The sequence below is a fragment of the Labrus mixtus genome, chromosome 10, assembly GCF_963584025.1.
Source record: "Labrus mixtus chromosome 10, fLabMix1.1, whole genome shotgun sequence".
In the NCBI taxonomy this organism is placed as follows: Eukaryota; Metazoa; Chordata; class Actinopteri; order Labriformes; family Labridae; genus Labrus; species Labrus mixtus.
Genome location: NC_083621.1, coordinates 28,075,218 through 28,096,033, shown reverse-complemented (window position 1 = coordinate 28,096,033; position 20,816 = coordinate 28,075,218). Strand labels below are relative to the sequence as shown.

Here is a 20,816-nt window from a genome sequence, read left to right as displayed (position 1 = left end):
ACAGGAAATATGAAAAAAACAACCTTCCTTGTTTTGCCTCAATCAACCTTCTTTCATTTTGTTTCTTTAGTCAGGAACGCCTTTGGAGAGTGTTTGAGGGGGAAAAGTGCAGCTTGTAAACGTGTGTGTGTGTGAGTGTGTGAGTGTGTGTGTGTGTGTGTGTGTGTGTGTGTGTGTGTGTGTGTGTGTGTGTGTATGGGAAGGAGACAGGAGGCAGAAAGTGCTATGAACACTATGCAAATGCTTCCCCGTAAACACCGCTTTTACAGCTCTTGTATGCGTTTAAGCTCCCTTTGAGTACATCCATTTAGCTCATACATACATCTCTATGTGTGTTTCTGTGCATCGTACCCGCTCGGTGTGATGTGGAGCGAAGTGCGTGCAAGCACCATGTTGACAGCCTCTGTATGACAGAGGTAGAAGCTGCCTGTTTTTGAGAGGCATGTGTTTGACAGGCAGGAATACAACAACAAAAAAAAAAATCTAGGGAACATGGGAGGCTTGTCGGCGCGAAACTGGAGATCAGTCAGCCAACAATGAGCTTCCCTCTCCCACTGTGTCTCTACCATAGTGTGTGCTCATAGGCTGGTGTCCCCTCTGGCACCTCCCCGGGCCCAGTTGAGTAGAGAACAATAGTGTGAAAATGATGTGGGGCTGCAGTCAGGCACATACGTGTAACATCTAGTCTGCTATGCACCTGTAGTCAGGTGAGTACTGCCGCCCTTCCACACGTTTTTAAACGAGAGCATGACTGTGTTTGTGTGCAGCTTGGTGGGTTAAATTCATTACCAGTACATCATGCACTCCTAAACCACTTCATAAATACATCCCAGTAGCAGCCACACACACCAGGAAACACCAATCTACATCGTTGCTAGTCATTTATTTAGCACTAAAAAAGCTCTTGGAGCCATGTGCCCCCCCTCTTTCTCCAGCACCTTACTAACTACTCTACTCTGCCTAGGAGCTAAAAGTGACAAGCCGTCAATTGTGTTCCAATATTAACCCCCTCTCAATGTCTGTGTGCCCGTCTCCTACTCTGTGATGTTGGCTTGATCAAAGAAGCGGCACTTTGGCAAAAAATAACCAGGAGGAGTGAGACGGAGGACACCATGCTGCTCACAGACTGATGAACGACGGCCAATCTTTCAGCAAAACACCGTCCCTCTTTTTCCTTTTTCTTTGTCTCTCCTTCTCAGTCATTATATCTCCGTCTCTGTTTCTCTCTTTGGAAAGGCTACATGAGGTGTTGGCTGAGCATGATTCAATATCTCCTCCATACACCCAGCGATAAGTGGTGGTTCATGAAGTGGACCGTATACAATTTTATGGAGAGGGAGAGGCTATATGCTGAAGCTTTTTATAAGGAGAGGGAGACAGGGCTTGCCAACATTTTTTCATCCCATTTTGTTCTTGTTATATTGAAGAGAAATTGGAGAAGGGTTGGGCCGGGGATAAAAGCAAGAAGCAGACCACCAGAGAGACAGAATATGATAGAAAGATGCCCTGTGTCTGTGTTTCATCTTATCTTAGCAGGTTCACCTAGCGGTGAGATTCCTCAAACACACCTTCAGTCATCGGAAGGGGGCGGGGGGCAGAAATTGGAGAGAGAAAGTAAGCACAAACACACACACACACACACACACACACACACACACACACACACACACACACACACACACACACACATATATTAAGAGAGAAAAGGGGGAGAGATGGGAGGAAGGTATACGTCTCAGTGGCTAATTCTCTGGGTGTGGGAAAGCAGAGCACCTAACACAGGTTGGCCTGGTTTCAGTAATGAGTTTGATTCTTCCCTCTGCCTCCTCTGTCTCACTGGGGACTAAGACTGCATAATAACATCCTCAAAACACACACACACACACACACACACACACACACACACACACACACACACACACACACACACTCACATACACACACAAGCACACAGGCACAAACAGGTCTATGGGGAGCTAATTATTCTCACCTGTGTTAATTATTGCTGTAAGCCAATCAGCGGACTCTGTGCTAATTAGGCAGTGTTAGGTCTGATTAGTGTTTTGCAGCAGGCCCACTCAAACTGTTATCTACCATACTCGTCCCCTCAGGCGAGAGAGAAGAGAGGAGAACAGGTGGAGGCTTGCCCTGTGTGTGTGTGTGTGTGTGTGTGTGTGTGTGTGTGTGTGTGTCTGAGTGTGTGTGTGTCTGAGTGTGTGTGCTCATCCTTAGTAATAAAAAAACCGAGGGACAGCTTAAATTCACAATAAAACAAAAGTCCAATCAGCTTTTTTCTAATGAAACTTTTATTAAGCAAAGAAGACGCATGCCATCAATTGTGGCGCTCTTTGCCCTCTGAGTTAATTGGCCCTGGTTTGGGGTCATTTCTTTTATCTGGACAAACAGCCCCTCTGCCCTTTTAGTTAATGAGGGCTGATCCGGGATCAGTTCTGTCACTAATGGCTCTTTTTTCACAAGGATAACCCTCTCAGATTGATCCATGCATCACACATGCAGCCCCCGTCCTGACCCAGCAGTGCTAGCTTATGTGAGAATGTGGGTGTGCAGAAATAAACAAAGGTGCCAAATGATGGAGAAGAAGGAAGTTATAAAGACATAAATGTAAGGTGTTTAGATGAGAGGTATGAGAAGAAAAAAAGAGAGAAAGGGAGGAGAAAGGATGAGAGGAGGAGGAGGAGAAGGAGGAGAGAGAGAGAGGGGGAGAAGCCTGAGGAAACCTTCCTCTTATGACACCATTGATTTTCTTTCAGAGGCTTGAGCCTGTCACTACTGAACACTTGGTCCCCCCCACTCCTCTCCTACTCTCTCTCTCTCTCTCACACCCACACACATACACACAAACACACACACACAATCACACACAAACTCCGTGCCCTGACCTCCACGTGTGCCTGCTGGTCCATACTGAGTCTAATGACACCGGGGCCTCCCACAGATCAATACCAAACTGTCACTCAGCTGGCAAGCACACACACACACACGCACACGCACACGCACACACACACACACACACACACACACACACACACACACACACACACACACACAAAAGCAGTTGGACAGATGCAGACACACACACACACATGTGAGGTAGGGTATGCGTTTGCACATTTGTGTATGCTGGAAGCAATGTTTTCTACAACCTCAGCAGATGCCCCCCCCCCCTCCCACACACACACACACCTACACACACACCTACACACACACTGGACCTAAGCCATATTCTCCTCAGCCGTTTTCTCGCCCTCCTGCTCCTCACACTGAGAGACTGGGTCCTGATGTAATATTGATGAGCAAGGATGGAGGCCCTATAAAAAGTGATAGGTCCTTGTGATTGTAAATTATAAATTGTCATTGATTTAAAGTCTATGCCCACATACACACACACACACACACACACACACACACACACACACACACACACACACACACACATACATACACTCAAATGTATCAAAATAGACACACAACAGCTCATTTGGCCCAGGAGAGAGGAAGCAGTGTCCTTTTTTTCCCTCCTCTTGACTAACTCACTCCACGTCGTTCACCGCTGTCTCTTCCGGTTTCTTTTCTTCTTCTCTCCCCCCTCCCCCCCTCTTCTGTCCCCCCCCTTCACTCTCTCCTCCTCCTCCTCCTCCTCCTCAACAATCTCAAGCACCCATCCGCCTCTCTCCATACACATCTCAAGTGCCACTTACAAAAACCAGACCGGGGCTCGAGCCAAGCTCTGCTCTCTGTTGATTCTGTATTTGTGCAACTCTCTGCTCTTTTTTTTTTTGGGGGGGGGGGGGGGGGTAATCAAAGTCAAGATCATGGAATACAAAACAAAACAACAACAAAAAACACACATTTTCTTTTTAATTCTGGTTACACTGGATAATTAATGTCCAACTGCAAAATCTGTTGACTCTCCGGCTCAAAAACATTTGTTTGTCTCTGTTAAATCACTAATTATAGGCTGGCACAACACAGGGCAGATGCAGGCTAATTCACCATTAGGCCGTTTGGTGTTTATTAAACTTTTATAATGTGATCACTCTGATAACGGCACAATTGTTTCCCTGGGCGTGTGTGATTATACTGTTGTACCCCCTCTGTCCCCTTTGTAATGGCTCCCGTCGAGCATGTGTGTGTGTGTGTGTGTGTGTGTGTGTGTGTGTGTGTGTGTGAGAGTGTGTCTTGGAGCTTGCGGAGTAGTGTTTTCCATTTCTCATTAGAGTGGCACAGACTCCTGCTGCAGGGTCAATAAAGGGGGGAGAGGGTGTGTGAATTTGTGTATATCTGTTGGGGGGGGGAGTGGGGTGGTAATGAGCGCAGGAACATAATACTACGGTGTCCATTAATGCTCTGAGGCAGTGACATTAGGCATACTTAACTAATAGAGCCAGTCTCTGCAATTACCCACTGTTATCTCTCGCTGCTTTAGAGGGGGAACCGGCTTTAATAAATGTTTGTAGTGATGTGATAAATGCCAGGTTTGCTCATTTGTAATCTACACTGCGGGACAAGGGAAGCGGGTGGATCTAATTGTTTTTCCTCCCGATTTCGAGAATGTGGTTGAGTTCAGAGAAGAAAAAAAACGTCTTTCCAGCAGGTACATCTTCCTCTCTCTCCCTCTCTCTCTCTCTCTCTCTCACAGTGGGGTTCTGTTACAACTGTCCTCCTGTCAAACAGAGAAAAGCAGTCCATATACACCGCCGACGTCCCCCCCCCCACATCTTCCACTTTCTACTCTCATCTCTCTTTCATCCTGGCCCACATCAGAGGCACGGCCGTGATTGTGTGTGTAAACATCTTGTCATGCTAACACGGGCGTCATGACAGAAGAGAGACGCGCTTCATTAACGGCGCTCTTGTAACTTTGCCTCTGTGTTTGAACGTGCGTGTGTGTGTGTGGGCTGTGTGTCTCTCCATACAAGTGTTTTTTCTTGAATTTTCCAGGGTCAGCGGCGCAGACGTAGACGGGCTCTAAAAGCTTATTGTACAAAACGTGACACAATTTAAGGACTTCCTTTTTGCTTACAATCCTGCAAAAGTGAAAGAAACGCCTCTCGCCTGGTTACCTCCAGACTCCTCTCTGAATATCACACACAACAAATAACTGTCAATTAACAAGCTAGAAATCACTAGAAAACACTACAACTGTTTCTCCCACTGTGTGCACCCCCCCCCCCCCCCCCCTCTTTTTTGGCGGTAAATCTTCCCTGTTTGTGTGAAGACAATAGCCAGAGGAAGAGAGAGAGGGAGTGGTGTAGTGTGAGGAAAAACGAGGGTACAGCAGTGCTGTTAATTGTTTTCCAGAAAAAGGTTGGGGAAGGTCTGAACGTTTGAACTGAATGTCACCTCATGTAAATCACCAGCCTCTGTGTTGGAGAAGCCAATAACGGGGATAATTAGCGTGACTCTCTTTCGGCGCTGCACGCTCAAGATCGAGGAAGAACACGCCGCCGAGGTAGAGCGTTCAAACACAAGGGGGGGGGGGGAGATTCCAAGTGTGATTAACCAAACACAAAAAACCTTCAGAGTTAAATCTGGAGGTTTGAGTGGGAGGACCAAAAGAAAAAGAGACATAGACAGAGGGGCAGAGAGAGAGAGAGATGAAGAAGAAGAGCGACACATGGATGGAGAAAAAAAAAAAAATCAGACAAACACAGAAGAAAAGGAAACGAGTGAACATTCCTCCCTGTGAGGTCAAGCCACTTGGTAAACAAACAAACAATGTGAGGAGCAGCACACACACACACACACACACACACACACACACAAAGGGGGTGAGGCGGTGTAAAACAACAAAGTGTCTCTGTCGATTGCCTACGCCTTACTTTGTCTCCCCTCATCAGTTACCTAAACACAAACAAAGGGCCTTTAAATCCAGCTCCGCTTTTTGATCTGAAAACAGTGACATGTGCTCGGGCCCCTCATTCGTTGATGATTAATGCAAAGTATAAAGAATATATCAGAGTATGAGAATATATCGTTCCCTTTGATCCGACAATGCTGTTGACCATAATTGTCTGCGTGTTGATGTCGCTTCCTTTACGTTTAATTACAGCGCAGACACTCCCTTGAAGATTTCCCTTTTTGTCTTTTAACACCGCAGCTCAAATTAGTCAAGCTCAATGTCACCAAACTCACACAGGAGAGGAGATTTGAGAAGTCTGAACTTGTGAAATTATAATGATATGCTAACTTGATAGCGCTTATGAGTGCTCGAGAATAAATGTTTGTTTTGATTTTGTGCAAACTTTGTACAAAAAAGAAAAATGACAATGATGTGGATATTTTAAAGGATAATCGTTGCGGGGTCCAACACTATCACACTCCTCATCTCCCCCCCCTCCTCCCCGTCTCTCCCCCCCCCCCCCCCCCCCATGCAGTGCAGGTTTTCCTCCCATTGTGGCGTGTGAAACTGAGAGCCCCCGCTCACAGCGCCTGGCCAGCGATTCCATTCTTCCTGGACAGATTGATGGAAAACAATCAACAGACTATACATCTTGCTCGGGCACAGCGGGTCACCAGCGCTCATCCTGGACACCTGGACCTACATCCTGGGCTTCAGCTCTGAGGTAAAGTGCCCAGAAAAAAGGGGGCCAGTGCGGAAACTGGTCCTTATAGGAAATGAGACGCCAGGTTGGGGGGTTATATGGAGCTGGCATGAAGCGTCAAGTCTGTGTTCTCTCACTTAAATAATCAGTAAACAATGAATCATCTCTGAGGGGTGATATCATGACGGCGTCACCACTCGCTCGGGCCTGCTGGGAAAAGGAGGCCTGAGTATCCTCACTGAGAGGAGCTGGTGTGTCTATTCAATTAGGAGCAGCAACACAGGCAGCCGTGTAACACATTGGCTGTAAGAGAGAGCACTTAGACTGTCCACACACATCAGAGCAGTGAGAAAACAAAGCATTGCTCCTTGCCGCACACACACACACACATGAGCACGCACTTCCAAACGTATAGCATCACACACCGGGAGGCACACACACTCTCGCGCTCTTCACGCCTCATTTGAAAAGCAAATTGAGCGCATCTTCTAGGGCGAGTCACGGACTAAATCCTGGAAAACGTTACTCCTTCCCTCACTTCCAGCAACACACACACACAAACACACTGGTCATACACAAGACCTTTCATATGATAAATATATCTCTCCGTTCTATTTCAATCCCCCTTTCTATCTCTATCTCTCTGTCCTGCAATTTCCAACACCCAAAAAGCTCTGAAATAGCTCGGAGAGAAGTAGGACGCTACTCATTTGGGTCAGCTCTGGCCAGCTGAACCCCTTCATTCTGGGACAGAACAAACACTGACACAAAAGGCTGCGGGAACGGCCGAGGAGAACGGCGGGCCAGGTCAGGCAGGGAATGTCTTGCAGTAATGACAAAGCAGTTTGAGAATATAAATCTCCAACAGCGCTCTATTTACAGAAGCTCTCGCCAAAAATACCACCAAACTTTTCACTGTTGTGACATTTTGTAAATTACAATTTAAATGCCCTTATAAACTGTTTTGTTACCTGAACTCATCTGGGGAGCATTAGCTTAACAAGCTATAAAGAGCAATAGCAGCACTGGTGAGTTTATTGGGGGAAAGAATTAAAACACAACAACACAAACTTAATGTAAGTTATTTCAGTGTGTTCCTCATTATTTCCTCAACACAAAAACAAAAACAGCTTGCCTTCATTTAATATTTCATATCATGGAAACAAACCGGTGTTTACTCTGAGAATGATGTGTTAATTTTGTGTGTGGGGTGTTGGCAAATGAAAGCAAAGCCTGTTGTTGGGGGGTGAGAGTGCTGAAGGTCTGGATGGGAAAGACGCAGCGCTGCTTTAAAGGCTCCTCGACCTCCAAACTCCCTGCTGTCAATCAGCGCAGCCGCATGTCCCCTGGGGCCGCGCTTTCCTCCAACCCTGGGGGGGTAAACCACCGCAGGGAGAGAAAAAGAACACAACCAAACAGATGCAGAGAGCTGCAGGTCAATGTGTGTGTGTTATATTTCTGCACGCCTGTGGATTTCCTAAAACTGCGCATGCGTGCTTCTGGCAGTGTTTATAAGTTGATCCGAAGGTGAGGGAGCTGCATCTGTGTTTATGTGTGTTGTGATGTGTGTGTGTGTGTGTGTGTGTGTGTGTGTGTGTGTGTGTGTGTGTGTGTGTGTGTGTGTGTGTGTGTGTGTGTGAGGCAGATTTGTGGGGCAGCCAGCACCTTGCGGGAGGGGAGTTCTGCCTGCATATATCGATGAGCCAGCAACTCTTCCTCTTTGCCCCTGAGCCCTACACCATCACCAGAGCCAGCTCAGGGCCAGTCCTTTTTCAAAGCCGCCCATAACATCTAATGCAGCTGTCTCCCCCCCCCCCCCTAAAGAACATCAGGTCAACGAGGAAAAATAAAAAATCAGCTTTAAAAAAAAACCCGGCTGTTCCAAATTATCAAGGCAAGATGTGAAGAGATCACGCCTCCCCTTCAGAGAAACAACAAAAAGTGAGATTCTGTCAGTGGAGGGGTTTCATGTGTAGCCTCTCAACGTCCTGAAGGGGAAGAGAAAGCTAAAGGAAGGTGGTCACAGACACAGCAGAAACAAAAAAAAGTGGGATAAAAGGGAAAAATGGGTGTGCTAGTTCCAATTAAACAGACTCTGGTCATGAAAAATGAAGACCTCAACATCCAGCTATCAGACGGCCCAGCAGATAGAGTCAGAAGCATGTTCAGCTGTAAGTGTTTCTACCTTCTCACTAACAGTCATGGATATGAAAGTGAAACTAAGCTGAGGGGAAGGAAGGCGCTGCCAGTAAACCACATTAGCATCAAATGCAAATGAGAGCGAGGCTAATGGCTGGACAGGTGCAGACTGGGCCTCTAAATGACACACACACACATATTTGCAGGCACACACACACAAACACACAAATGAGATGGATGAATTAAACATGGGTGGGCTCGGCTTGGGGGGCTGGCAGGGCTGACATAAAGTCAATGACATACATTATTCACTAGCGCACGTTAGCCCAGCCAAGGCAACACATGACCTCTAACCCCAGGAAGTGCATCCAAACATAACAACCAAAACAATGAGGGGGTTCCCCACATCACAGAGACACAGAGGGGGGATAGTGACAAACAAGGTATCCAGCAAAATGCATGAGCTGGGAAATTGCAATCCTGTAAACACGGGAAGATGCTAACTGAAATGGCATTTCCTTGTGCGTTGGATTATCAGGTGTTAAACCAGACCAGGTGTAAAGCTAAAAACAGGCAGAACCAAAACCATACCCCCATGGTCCACGAGTGCTAACTACCCACCGTGAAGCTGAGAACCAGCCTGTATATTGGCTCACACAACAGGAAACTGTCGGCCATGACATCATCTTCCCCGGGAGGAGCACTTCCTGCCCGACATTCTTCACTCAAGACACACACACACACACACACTCACCAGGAAATGGCCTCTATCAACACACACACACACTCCTGGGGAAATATCCAACACCAGCTCAGATACACAAGCACAGACACGCATGGCGAGGAAATGGGCCACATCGACGACGGGCTGCAGGAGTGTGTGCAAACGCAAACACTCACAAGCACACACTCCAAAACAGCCATAAAACCTGAAATAACATCTTGTGTGCATGTCAAGTAGACACCCCCAAACCCCTCCCTCTGCACCGTGACTGGAAAGAGGAATCATGGGATACGCGGGGCTATCCAGCCGATCCGTATCTCTAGTCACAGAGAGTCCCCCCCCCACAGGAGAGGCTCTCCCTGCCTAGGGGAAACCCTGCGGCAGGCCTGGGGGAGCTGGACAGGCAGAAAATGGACCAGGGGACACAGGTGGTAGGAGGCAAGGGAGGACACAAGGGGCCGGAGGGAGAGTCATACCCCCAAAGAGGGTAGGGGTAAGAGATTACTCTGTAAGTAAATTAAGTTCTTTAGGAAGATGATTTCAAGAAAATGAAAGCAGAGAGAGAGCAAAGGTGCACCCGGTCGAGAGGGAAATGTGTTTGTGATATGAGGCCCATTCAGGCACATGATAGACTAACTCGCTGTGGCTGCATATGATTAACCCCCGTGCTAACAGGAGTGAGGCAAAGGGGTAGAGAAATGGAGGTGGGGGGGTTAAGGGCTCCCCTCATATTATCCTGCCTCTGTAAGAGGCTAAAGTGGACCACACATGTTTCCCTGGGGAAGACATTGAGAGGCACACAGGAGCTTCTCACCTTTCAGCAGCTTCCCCTGCCCGGTGTCAAGAACAGACAAAGCATGTCATGCCAAGGTCTCTCTGAGTCTCCTCATCGCTCCAACTCAGAGGTTTAAAACATTAAGTATGGGCGTTTTGCCACCTTCAGCAACAGACTGACTGAAATCAGATGTGCTTTGAAATCTATCCCAGTCAGTCAGGGAGGACAATGACACCAAAAAATTGAAAGCCGCCGCAACCATCCATGTAAACACAAAAAGCATGAAAACAGGACAGATCGTGGTGGTTTGTTTTACAAAGTCAGGAAAATAATCTAGACATGTGAAAAGTGATTTCTCTCACACTCTAAACAAACATGCTTTATAATTAAAATCTGTATCACATCGCTCCTTGAAGAGGCTTTAACACAGGAGGCGAGATAAAGAGTGTGCTCGGTACAGTACCCAGAGCGCTGCCGATCCACACTGTACCACATTTGTTCTCCTAACAATCAAATAAGTTTCTCATTAGCTGACTTTATTTTTTTCCCCATTCCTGCGGTTTTGCTGCAGTGGCCTGTTTCTCCCGTCTTAACGAGAGAGAGCTAATTAGGCAATCAGACCCATTACTCTTCCAGAAGAGTTAGAGCTAGCCCGGCTAATTAGGGCTGTAAAATCTAATCATCTCTGCGAAACAGCAGAGGGCTAACGAGCCCTTATTTAACGAACTAAATAACTTCAAGGGTGGAAGAGGGGCTGCTGATGGTATTTCTTTATGAATTTGAAGGAGGGGAACTCATGGTAATTGAGTCAGTTTCCCCCTCACAGTTGTTTGTTTGTTTATGAATCCCTGATTATTACAACTGCCAAGAATATATTGGTACTAAATGAGCAAACAAATGAACCCTCCTCTCCTTATCCCCCCCCAAACCAAGCTACCCCCACACACCCACCCCCAAATCGCTCTCCTCTCACCTGACCTATTTTCCTGTCCAGAAAGAGTGCTCGCTGGAGAGGAAAAGGGAGATATTGCTGTTTTTTTCCCCCTCCCTCTGTTCTAATTTGTTGTTCGTTAATGCTGCCCTCACACCTGAGCCATCGGAGCGTCGGGGGAATACTGCCAAGCAAGCCACCACAACACATGCTCAGTGTGGGAAAGCTGTTCTGCAGCAGCCTGTTTTCACCAAGGCGGCTTCGCTCAATCTGCAGCAAACTGAGGAGAAAGTTTCAAAATGAAGCAGACCAGGATGCCCCCCCCCCCCCCCCCGCCCGTGAAAGTGCATACATGAGAACATCAACAAGTACACACACATGAGAAAACAAAAAATGAAGAAATGTGGCACAGAGTGATGGGCAGGCGTGTTTGTCTGAGGCCACGTGTCGGGGTGCAGCTGTCTCAGGGAGCGCTGAGGTGAGGCCTTCTGCTTCAGTGGAGCGGAACGTGGTCGGCGAGCGCTCACACATACACATTCACACATGCACACATACATACATACACAGGTAAAGAGCAGCTTTTTGACAGAGAAAAGGACAGCTGTGATCATCAGATAATACAGGTCAATGCTTCATTAACACACAAAAACACACACACACACACAAATAAACTCTAATGTGACACATTCAAATCAGACATGAAACCTAAATAACCCATAATGCACTGCTTTTTCTTTTTTTTTTTTACCCGAGTTGTGAGACTGTTTACAGATCACAAGACAGAAAAAGATGAATGTGTGCAAGATGTAGCTCTTTTTAGGTGCTGAACAGAATGCAGCCTTCAATCTGCATGCTCCAACAATGTGTTCAAGTATAAACAAGTGATTTCCCTCTCGGTGTATGTCCACAAACGTGCCACACACAACTCAGTCTGGACTGTAAATCCACCGGGCTTTACTTTGTATTCCGACTGACCATAAATCATGCAAGCTGCTGCATCAGTCAGAGGTAGTTTATGAGGGCAGGAGGAAGGTGCACACTCAAAGTATAAAGTGTGTACAGAGAGTGTGCATGTGTGTGTCAAAAGTAACAGACAAGCCCACAGTCCGCACGGAGTGAGATTTATACACACAAACACACAGTAACACACACATCAGGATGTAGCTGTAACCCTAACTGCTCATCAGCTAAGTCATCGGCCAAACCACACAAACACTGTTTGACCACACTTGAAGCAGAGCTCCAGCGCTCTGTGATCACTCCTCCTCTTCACACACACACCACTGGAATATTATTTACTGCTGTTTCACACATTTTGCCTACACACTCAATTATGGCTGCTGAGATTTAAACAACCTGTGGCCTGTTTTATTAGGCCTGGAGGATTTATTCTCTCAGCCAGAACACTTGTTTAAAATGTATTTCACTGGAAAATAAAAAATAACATCACCATGTTTGCATCTGTTGTATTTTCCTGAAACATTTCCGCCTTTGTATTCTGCACACATTTACTGTTATCTCCCATACACAGTCATACATGCCTTGTTTTGTGTTTGCAAGGAGAGCGCGTTGTCACATCGTCTGAGGTCAAAGGGCAAAGTTTGCTTACCTGTCGATGATGACAGGGTCGGATGGGGTCTCGTTCCTGTTACCACAACTCTTCTTATCACAGCATCGACTGCGGGGAGGTGAGAAAGGAGGAGGGGGAGGCAAAGGGGGAGTTAGTCGCAGACATGGGAACGACCGAGAGAGAAAGATAACACAGAGCAGTGTGAGTGAGAGGATATCAGTGGAGGGATACAGGAAAGAGAAAAGAGGTGTTTAAGGGCGTGAGACTTTTGTGGAGTTGCAAGAATCAGCGTGCGCTGGATTTTTGTCTGGCTTTTGGAGGTAAGACCAGGGCTCTATTGCTACATTCGGTGAGATCCGTGAGGCGTTTTTTTTTTTTTTTAGGAAAAGTTTTGAGGAGAGGAGCTGCAGCAGCGAGCTTGAATGGGACTGGATACAAACTTGAATTAGCCTCCAGGGCTCAGGTTAGCTCCATTTCTGTCAGACATCACACAACCAGACATCTTATGTTCTCTATTTTTCCTCAGTGCTCGTCCCCCCCCCCCTCTATCCCGCCTCACTCTCTCTCTCTCTCTCTGTCTCTCGCTTGCTCGTTTTCTCTCTCTCAGAAGTGGGTCACAGAGTGGTCCCACTGGACCTGGGGAGTAGTGCATGCTGGGTAGAAGGGGGTTGCATACTGATGTGACGAGTCCTTTCTGAATCATTTGACTGCAGCACAATGTAAGAGTGTGTTGTGTGCCATCAAACCCCCACCCCCCAAAAAGTATCAGCACTTTACCTTTTCTTCTCTGTCTGCTGGAGTGTGTGTACCTGTGTCTGCCTGCATGTGTGCACCTACTGTATGTGCGTATGTAGGATGGAGAAAGACACAAGAGAGAGAGAGAGAGAGAGAGAGAGAGATTGACCCTCCCCCCTACTTTCTTGAGTCCCTTAGGACAGGAGGCTTGGAGAGCCAGATCAGATTTCTGATCTCGACCGTTTCCTGCAGCTTTATAAAAACAAGTGGTCCAAACTACCTCGTGTGATAACCAGGAAGTGGCTACACTTTGCCATCAGCCATTTTTCCTACACGTTACACAGCAGCATGCATCTCCAAATAACTGGATTGTTAGGCACAATGACATGCTGTGTGATGCTTTTATTGATTGTAAATGCACACAACAGCGTGTTAAATCTATGCTTACTTTAGTGTATCTTACTTTGTGTGTGTGTGTGTGTGTGTGTGTGTGTGTGTGTGTGTGTGTGTGTGTGAATACGTATATAATATGTGTAATTTGAGTCCATCCCCCTATGCACATAGCTCACTGTCAGGACACAGCAAACTGCGTGTATTACACAGACTAAGGAGGATGGGTTTGAGTAATGAGCTTTTCCTTGTCCTAATTAGCTGAACATGAGAGGGATATACACACACACACACACACACACACACACACACATATATACAAATATATATATATATATACAGAGACATACACACACATCCCTATCAACAGAAATAGGCCAGGGCCCAGCTCCCCAACCCACTTTGAGGAAAATGATAAGATTTCTATTGTAGTTTAGCAGCTCATGTCTTCTCCTCATCTTTACACCAGCAGAGACACCTCTAATGTGACAATACATTCATCTTGATCTACACTATAATAAAAAATCATGGCTCGGTCAACAAATCACAGTTGCAGGTTGCAGGTGTGTTATTGGTCCATACCTGCACATGATCTCGTGGGTCAACAGCACCCGACACATTTCTGGGTTTTTATCTTGACCCTCATAGATGATCGCCTAGAAGAAAAAGGAGACAAAATGACACAGAACATTTAAAAAGAAATTGTGATTTATATTTTTTGTGGCTGGCTTCAAGGGGGGAAAAAAGAACCACTATGCAGTGGCAAATAAAAAACAGAGAAAGTGTGTGTGTGCATGTGTCTTTCATCTGGGAGTAGTGTTGTCTATCTGGCAAATGTGTGTATCGTGGGAATCCAGTCCTCCTGAGCAGAACGCTCTGTTCTGACAGAGACATTCAGAGAGAAATCATTTGTGTGTGTGTGTGTGTGTGTGTGCTTTTGAGTATTGTGTGTGTAGTCCCGCGTGTGCATATGTGTTTGTGCGTGCACGTATGTTTATATGCTGTGTACAGTGAGCAGTTGGACTGCCAGACTGGAGTATAGCACACCATCTGGTCCATACAGCAACGCGTCCAAAAATCTAGTCTGGTTACCCCTCCAACCCCACTCAACATGCTCTCCAGGGCTGTGATCACCCTGCACACTCTCTCACACACACACACACACACACACACACACACACACACACACACACACAGCAATAAACATGCAAACGCACACACACACACACACACACACACACACACACACACACACACACACACACACACACACACACACACACACACACACACACACACACACACACACAAACATGCATTTGCACAAACAACATCCCCTCCTACTCCTTTCATTCTAAGGCAAACTCTCTTCATGCCTAATGGCACTAGAGGGAGAATTGGCAAAACAAAAGAGCTGATATCAAAACAGCGTATTTTCTTGGTTATCTAATTCATCCAAATGAAGCATTCCCTCAGATGGGTGTCAGCCCACATGTGCTGCTCTTTATTTCTTTGTGTGATTGAATTGGCCGTTAACACACTCAGGGATAGTTTGTTCTGTTTCACATTGAGGAAATGAGGGTCAAGGTCCTCAAAGAGTGAGCTGGCATGCATCACTGTCTCTCTCAAACACTAACACACAACAGCTCCTGCAACTCAGCCACATATTCACACACTGCACGATCACACAGCCTTAAACACACACACACACACACACACACACACACACACACACACACACACACACACACACACACACACACACACACACACACACACACACACACACTACCTGAGGCTAGTAAAACACACACACACTACCCCCTCTTACTGGAGAGTATGAGGACACATGTCCTCTACTTTTCTGGGCCTCTGTAAATGTATTCCACAGGTAAGACAGGTCATTTATCACGCCGGCCGGGCTGTGCTGAAGTTGAGGGTCTCAGACACAGGCATGCAGGGGGGGGGGGGGGGGGGGGGGGGGGCACAGGGGAGGTTGGAGTTGTGGGCAACATTCATACCAACATCCGAACACTTCAAACCCAAACTTGTATTCAAACCTCTTACCTGTTTAGTCATGGAGTCGATAAGACGAACATACAGGTCCTGCTCTGTTCTGATGCCTGCACACAGAGAAAGAAAATGTAACCAGCAAGTCACATCACATCTAGAGCTCAGCTTGATTCACTCTGACTCCCCCTGTGAGTCTTTATGAAAGCTGAATGAGTCCAAACTCTTACCTATAACTTATTATAAGTATTTATTGCAGGCGGTCAGTTTGTCTGAATCGTTCTATGTGAATTTACTTTCTTGACCCTGTTGTGACGCATTTCTAAAAACATTTGTTTAAATACTTTTTAAGTGAAAATGTTTTAAAGCAAAAGGAACACTTTTCTAAATTAAAATCAGTACATTTTTTTATTTTGTGACTAGAGGAACATCAAATTAAATAACTTAATAACTTAAAAGAAGGATTCAAAATTAAGTTGTTTCCTTGGGTTGTCTACTGTTACAAAAGTAGTTGACCAGAAAATATAACTTTTCTTTTGGAAGTAAAAAACAGCAATAATAACAGTCAACAATAATAAAACTTCATGTGCACGAGTAAAACAGACAAGTCTTTAAAGGACATTGAGCGTGCTGACTTTCTGTTTTCTTGGTACTTTTGGAAGAAGCAGGCACAGCATTAACACAATATTAACAATTATTATAATAGCATGATGAAAAATAATCATGCTAAATAATATTTTGTAATTAAAAACTTTGAAAGGATGTGATAAAACATGACGACAATAAACAAGTGAAAACACTCTACGGTGTGGCCTCTTGAAACATTAGTTTCCTCAGTTTCCTCTCTCTCTGCTTTGCGGATCATTCGCTGACTGCTTTTGTTTTTGCTCCATAAAAAATGACTGAAGCCAAACTCACCGTTACTGTAGAGGAGCTGGAGTCTATAATGGATCCCATTGTTGGTCTTTTCCCCCGTCGTTTCCTATGAAAATTAAACCAAACAGAGTCGAGTCAGAGCAAGCAAAGCCCTCTCCTCCTGGGACTCGAACTGCGCGTCCAACACTTCACATTTAGACATGATTAACATGTTCCGTCTTCACCACTGCACATCGTGTTTTAATTCATTCACTTCGTTTAAATCACACTCATACATGACAGGAAAAATGTTCTGTTTGCACATTGTATTTATTATTTTGTCCAGTGAACGGAAATGGTTAATACCCTAATGTTTTGAAAAAAGAACCTTTATTAACGAATGGGCCTGTTATATTTCAAATGTAAATTGTTTAGAAATGTTGGAATAAAAATGCAAAAAAAAAAAATAATAATAATAATCAATTGACACATTTATTATTTACTCATTTGCCAAATCGAATTGAAACATTAAAATGTGTAATTAAAATGGAAAGAGTTTACAGACATCTTGATCTAATAAATAATAAACAAGCCGTTACTTAAAGCTGATAAATAAAACACACACTTACAGCAAATACTCACTTGTAACACTCCCTTGCAAACAGATCAATATTACACAAATATTGATGTCCGTTTAAAAAATAAATATGCCTGACAACACCTGCAGGAGCGGACAGCCTGCTGTGCTCCACCATTATAAATTCAATAGTATTAGAGGTGTACACTTTTTAGTAATGTGTGTTTAATTAACGTCGATGTTTCTGTAATAATAAAGAAGAGTTAAATCAATCAGAAGTGATCCCACCATGAAGTCTACAGGACGTAGGATCCCTGCTGTGTGCGTCTGTTAATCATTTCTCACTTTATGAACATCCCGGTGCTCTGAAATGTATCCAATATTACCTCATAATAAGTCCTATGGGAAAATGTTGTTTTTTTTGTTAATTGTGTAAACTCACCTTTTCCTTCTCCACAAAGTCCACGTAGGTGGTTCTCTCTATTTCCACCGGCTGACCCTGCCTGTCGTACAACGCCAGCACGAAGTGGAAGAAGTTGGACTTGCGGAGGTTGGAGGGCGGCTGCTTCTCGAAGTGTGCCCGAGCAAGACCAACTCCGCTGCGGACACAAGCACAGACCGGCACCAGCCACAACGACGGGGATTAAAAATAAAATTCACTCCAGAAATATGCAACACAAAAGACACCTGCAAGAAACAGCCGCTTATGTTTCTATCAATATTCCTTTCTCCGCATTATTAAATTGAAACGTCTCTCAAATGTTCACAAAATACCATTTACAGTCGAATCAACGATAACGGAGCAAATAGGTTTAAACATTTAGCTAAAGGCCCAAATAGTTACACATATTTATTAATTTCACAAGTATAATTTAGACGAATCAGATGTCCTCGTGCTGGCATGGTCAGTGTTAGAAAAGTTGTTACATTCTTATTTCTCAACGTGGGTCTATTGTAAAAAATACATTTTATTCTATTTAAAAACATTTTTTTTAGAGTAAATATTTATGAATGCAGCACTTGAAAAGTAAAATTTTCTGCTTTACCACAACCAGAAATCGAAACAAGCACCGCAGTGAGCAGAAAATCTTCAACACAAACTCACAGCACACCGAAGTTAATCTGAGCCTCAAAGTGCTTATAGCTAAATGTGCTTTCCGTCCAGAATTATGTGAAAACACTTTGAGCCGCATTATTTAATCATGTTGGACTTCAAGCTAAAAAAAAAAACTTCTAAAGCCAGCAGGAACAGCGGTTATCCAACAACTGCGTCCTCTGGGGACGCGAGCTGCCCCCAGTGATACAGCCGCTCCGTCTTTAACACCGCAGATCTTTACGCGCCCCCCCCCCCCCCCCCAACACAAAGGTGTCCTCGCCCCGGTGCCAGCGCAGCGCCAATCCCGCCTCGGGCTCACCTCTGGGCGGCTGTGTTGGCGTCCAGCACTCCGGCGCCCTGCATCCATGTCCGAACTGCGTTCATCCCGGCCACCATGGGCTCCTCTTTCATACTACTCCCACTCCTCTGGATGCTCTCGTGGATGCCAAACATCAAAACGCACCTTCACGCTGTCGCTATCTCTCTCGTATACTCTCTCTCTCTCTCTCTCTTTCTCTCTCTCTCTCCACACACTCTCTATCCTCCTCTTCTTGGCTCCCTCCTTTTTTTCTCTCCCTGCCTCCCCTCCTCTTGCGTCTGTTTGATCGCGTTGTCAGAGGAGCAAAGTGGCGTGGTCTGTTTCACTTGGCGTTTAGTTGCGCGGTGTGTTTTCTCAAAGTAAACAAAAGATGCGACATGTGGAAGGAAAGAGGGGAGCTGTCAGCATCCAGGGTTAGCTGCACCTCATGTCAGCGACTCCAGAAGAAGAAGAAAAGGAGAGGGGGAAGCTGCAGCTGTGAAGATGAACAACGTGAGAGCGATGAAAGGGGAAGAGCGAGATGAGAGGCTGCTCGGAGTTGGCGACAGTCCCCCGGATCAAGGTGCAGCTGAGAAAAAACACGCAAAATGTCACTTTTTGGCAACAAACAGTCCACTGTGAGAAAGAAAAACCACGGCAGATGAAACACCTATTTCTCCAAAAAGTCTTCTCCTCTGCTCAGAATGATGAAACGGAAGATTACGCGCAATTAAAAGGCAGTCCTGGGCAGCGGTGTCTCCGCTACTCGTTCGCTCCTGCTCGGGTGATTTGCGCTCGATTCTTCCCTGAGGAATCACTTTGGACCATCTCTGGGATGCCAAACAGGAGAGGGAACTAGTAGGTGAGGGAGGCGTGGTCTATGAGGCGAACGGACACGCCCCCAAACACAGTTAATAACACGGACAATCAGCTGTCCACCAACCCGACCAGCACGCTGCTTCCCCCGCCCGTCTGCCTGCTGTCCCCGCCTCGTCCCACGCAGCGTCCCGCCCCGGCCACTTAGCCAGAAGCTGTGCGCTGTGTGTGTGTGTGTGTGTGTGTGTGTGTGTGTGTGTGTGTGTGTGTGTGTGTGTGTGTGTGTGTGTGCCAAAGTGTGTGTACGCTCCGACTTTTATGTGCATGTGTTTAGAGTTGACAATTAATGTATTCACGACCATCAAACATGAACTCATGGGAGAACATTAGTTAAATCCACGCAGTTTGCCCGCTGAGACCAAAAGGGCAGAGTGAAGGCTTGTAACATCTATCGTCTGTTCGCTGCTGTGACACTCGAGCTGCTGCTATGAAAATGTGTCCGCATCATGTCTGCAAAACAAGACCAGAGTCCGATCATGGGCTCAAGAAAAAAAAAGATTTGAAATGAGAAAAACTTGCAAAAGCACAAGAGGGCAAAATCTGAGTTTCATCAATTTTGTTAGCAGATGTAATGGTGCTGATATTTTAATATACATGTCCGATAGATAATAACACTTTATTAGTATATCTTTAATTTTACACATTTGTGCTTTTTTTTTTTTTTTTTAACAAAACGACTTTATATGACCAATTAAAATGGAATTTAATTGGTTTATTTTCTCACAGGAAAAGAAAGGACGGTCGGAGTGCTCATTCAGAGTATCAACTCAAGCAGATTAGGAGCTTAAGAAAGTTTCAGCTAAACCAAAAAGCCTGGCAGCGGCGGCGCACATTTTTCAGTTTCAGCCGGATGGTTTGAAATGAGCTTTGATTAGATGCTTTACAGAAATCTTGCGGGACTAAGTGCTGAATCCAACATAAATACAAGGATTACAGCTAAACTCTGATTTGTCCCACTGTCCAAAAAATTGCAATCAGTGTAAAATAACTGCTCAAAAACAATAAATTAAAAAAATATATATATTTGCATGGCTGCTCATAGAGCCGTGAAACTGCACGGTGGGCTCACGTGCATGAAGAAGTGCACAGCAAAGCGCAGCTTCGCAATAAGAGAGGGTGTTAGAGCTCTCCTCATCACTTCCCCCTTCATCATTACAGAGCCATTGCTAAATCGAATTGTCTGGGGGCCATCTGCTCGATAAGTACTGTTTGCTTTCTTATAATGAAATGTGAAGAATAAGAGAGAATCTGTTTTTGTTTATCAGTGTTTGGAT

The 20,816-nt window shown here is 45.5% G+C and overlaps 1 protein-coding gene across 3 annotated transcripts in view; it reads right to left on the bottom strand.

Moving 5' to 3' along the window:
• The window catches only part of ebf1a (EBF transcription factor 1a), a 56,803-nt gene extending 36,946 nt beyond the window's left edge, over positions 1-19,857 (bottom strand). For 2 of the 3 annotated variants that reach the window (XM_061048991.1, XM_061048992.1), the window contains exons 1-6: positions 18,688-19,851; positions 17,715-17,871; positions 16,759-16,822; positions 15,898-15,953; positions 14,413-14,486; positions 12,745-12,813 (exon numbers count right to left, since the gene is read on the bottom strand). In XM_061048991.1, coding sequence (XP_060904974.1) covers positions 12,745-12,813; positions 14,413-14,486; positions 15,898-15,953; positions 16,759-16,822; positions 17,715-17,871; positions 18,688-18,821 — 554 coding nt within the window. In that variant the 5' untranslated portion in view covers positions 18,822-19,851. Of the gene's footprint in view, positions 1-12,744; positions 12,814-14,412; positions 14,487-15,897; positions 15,954-16,758; positions 16,823-17,714; positions 17,872-18,687 lie in introns of all 3 variants that reach the window. The other variant, XM_061048993.1, reaches the window with a different exon arrangement.
• Between the last annotated feature and the right edge of the window lie 959 nt (positions 19,858-20,816).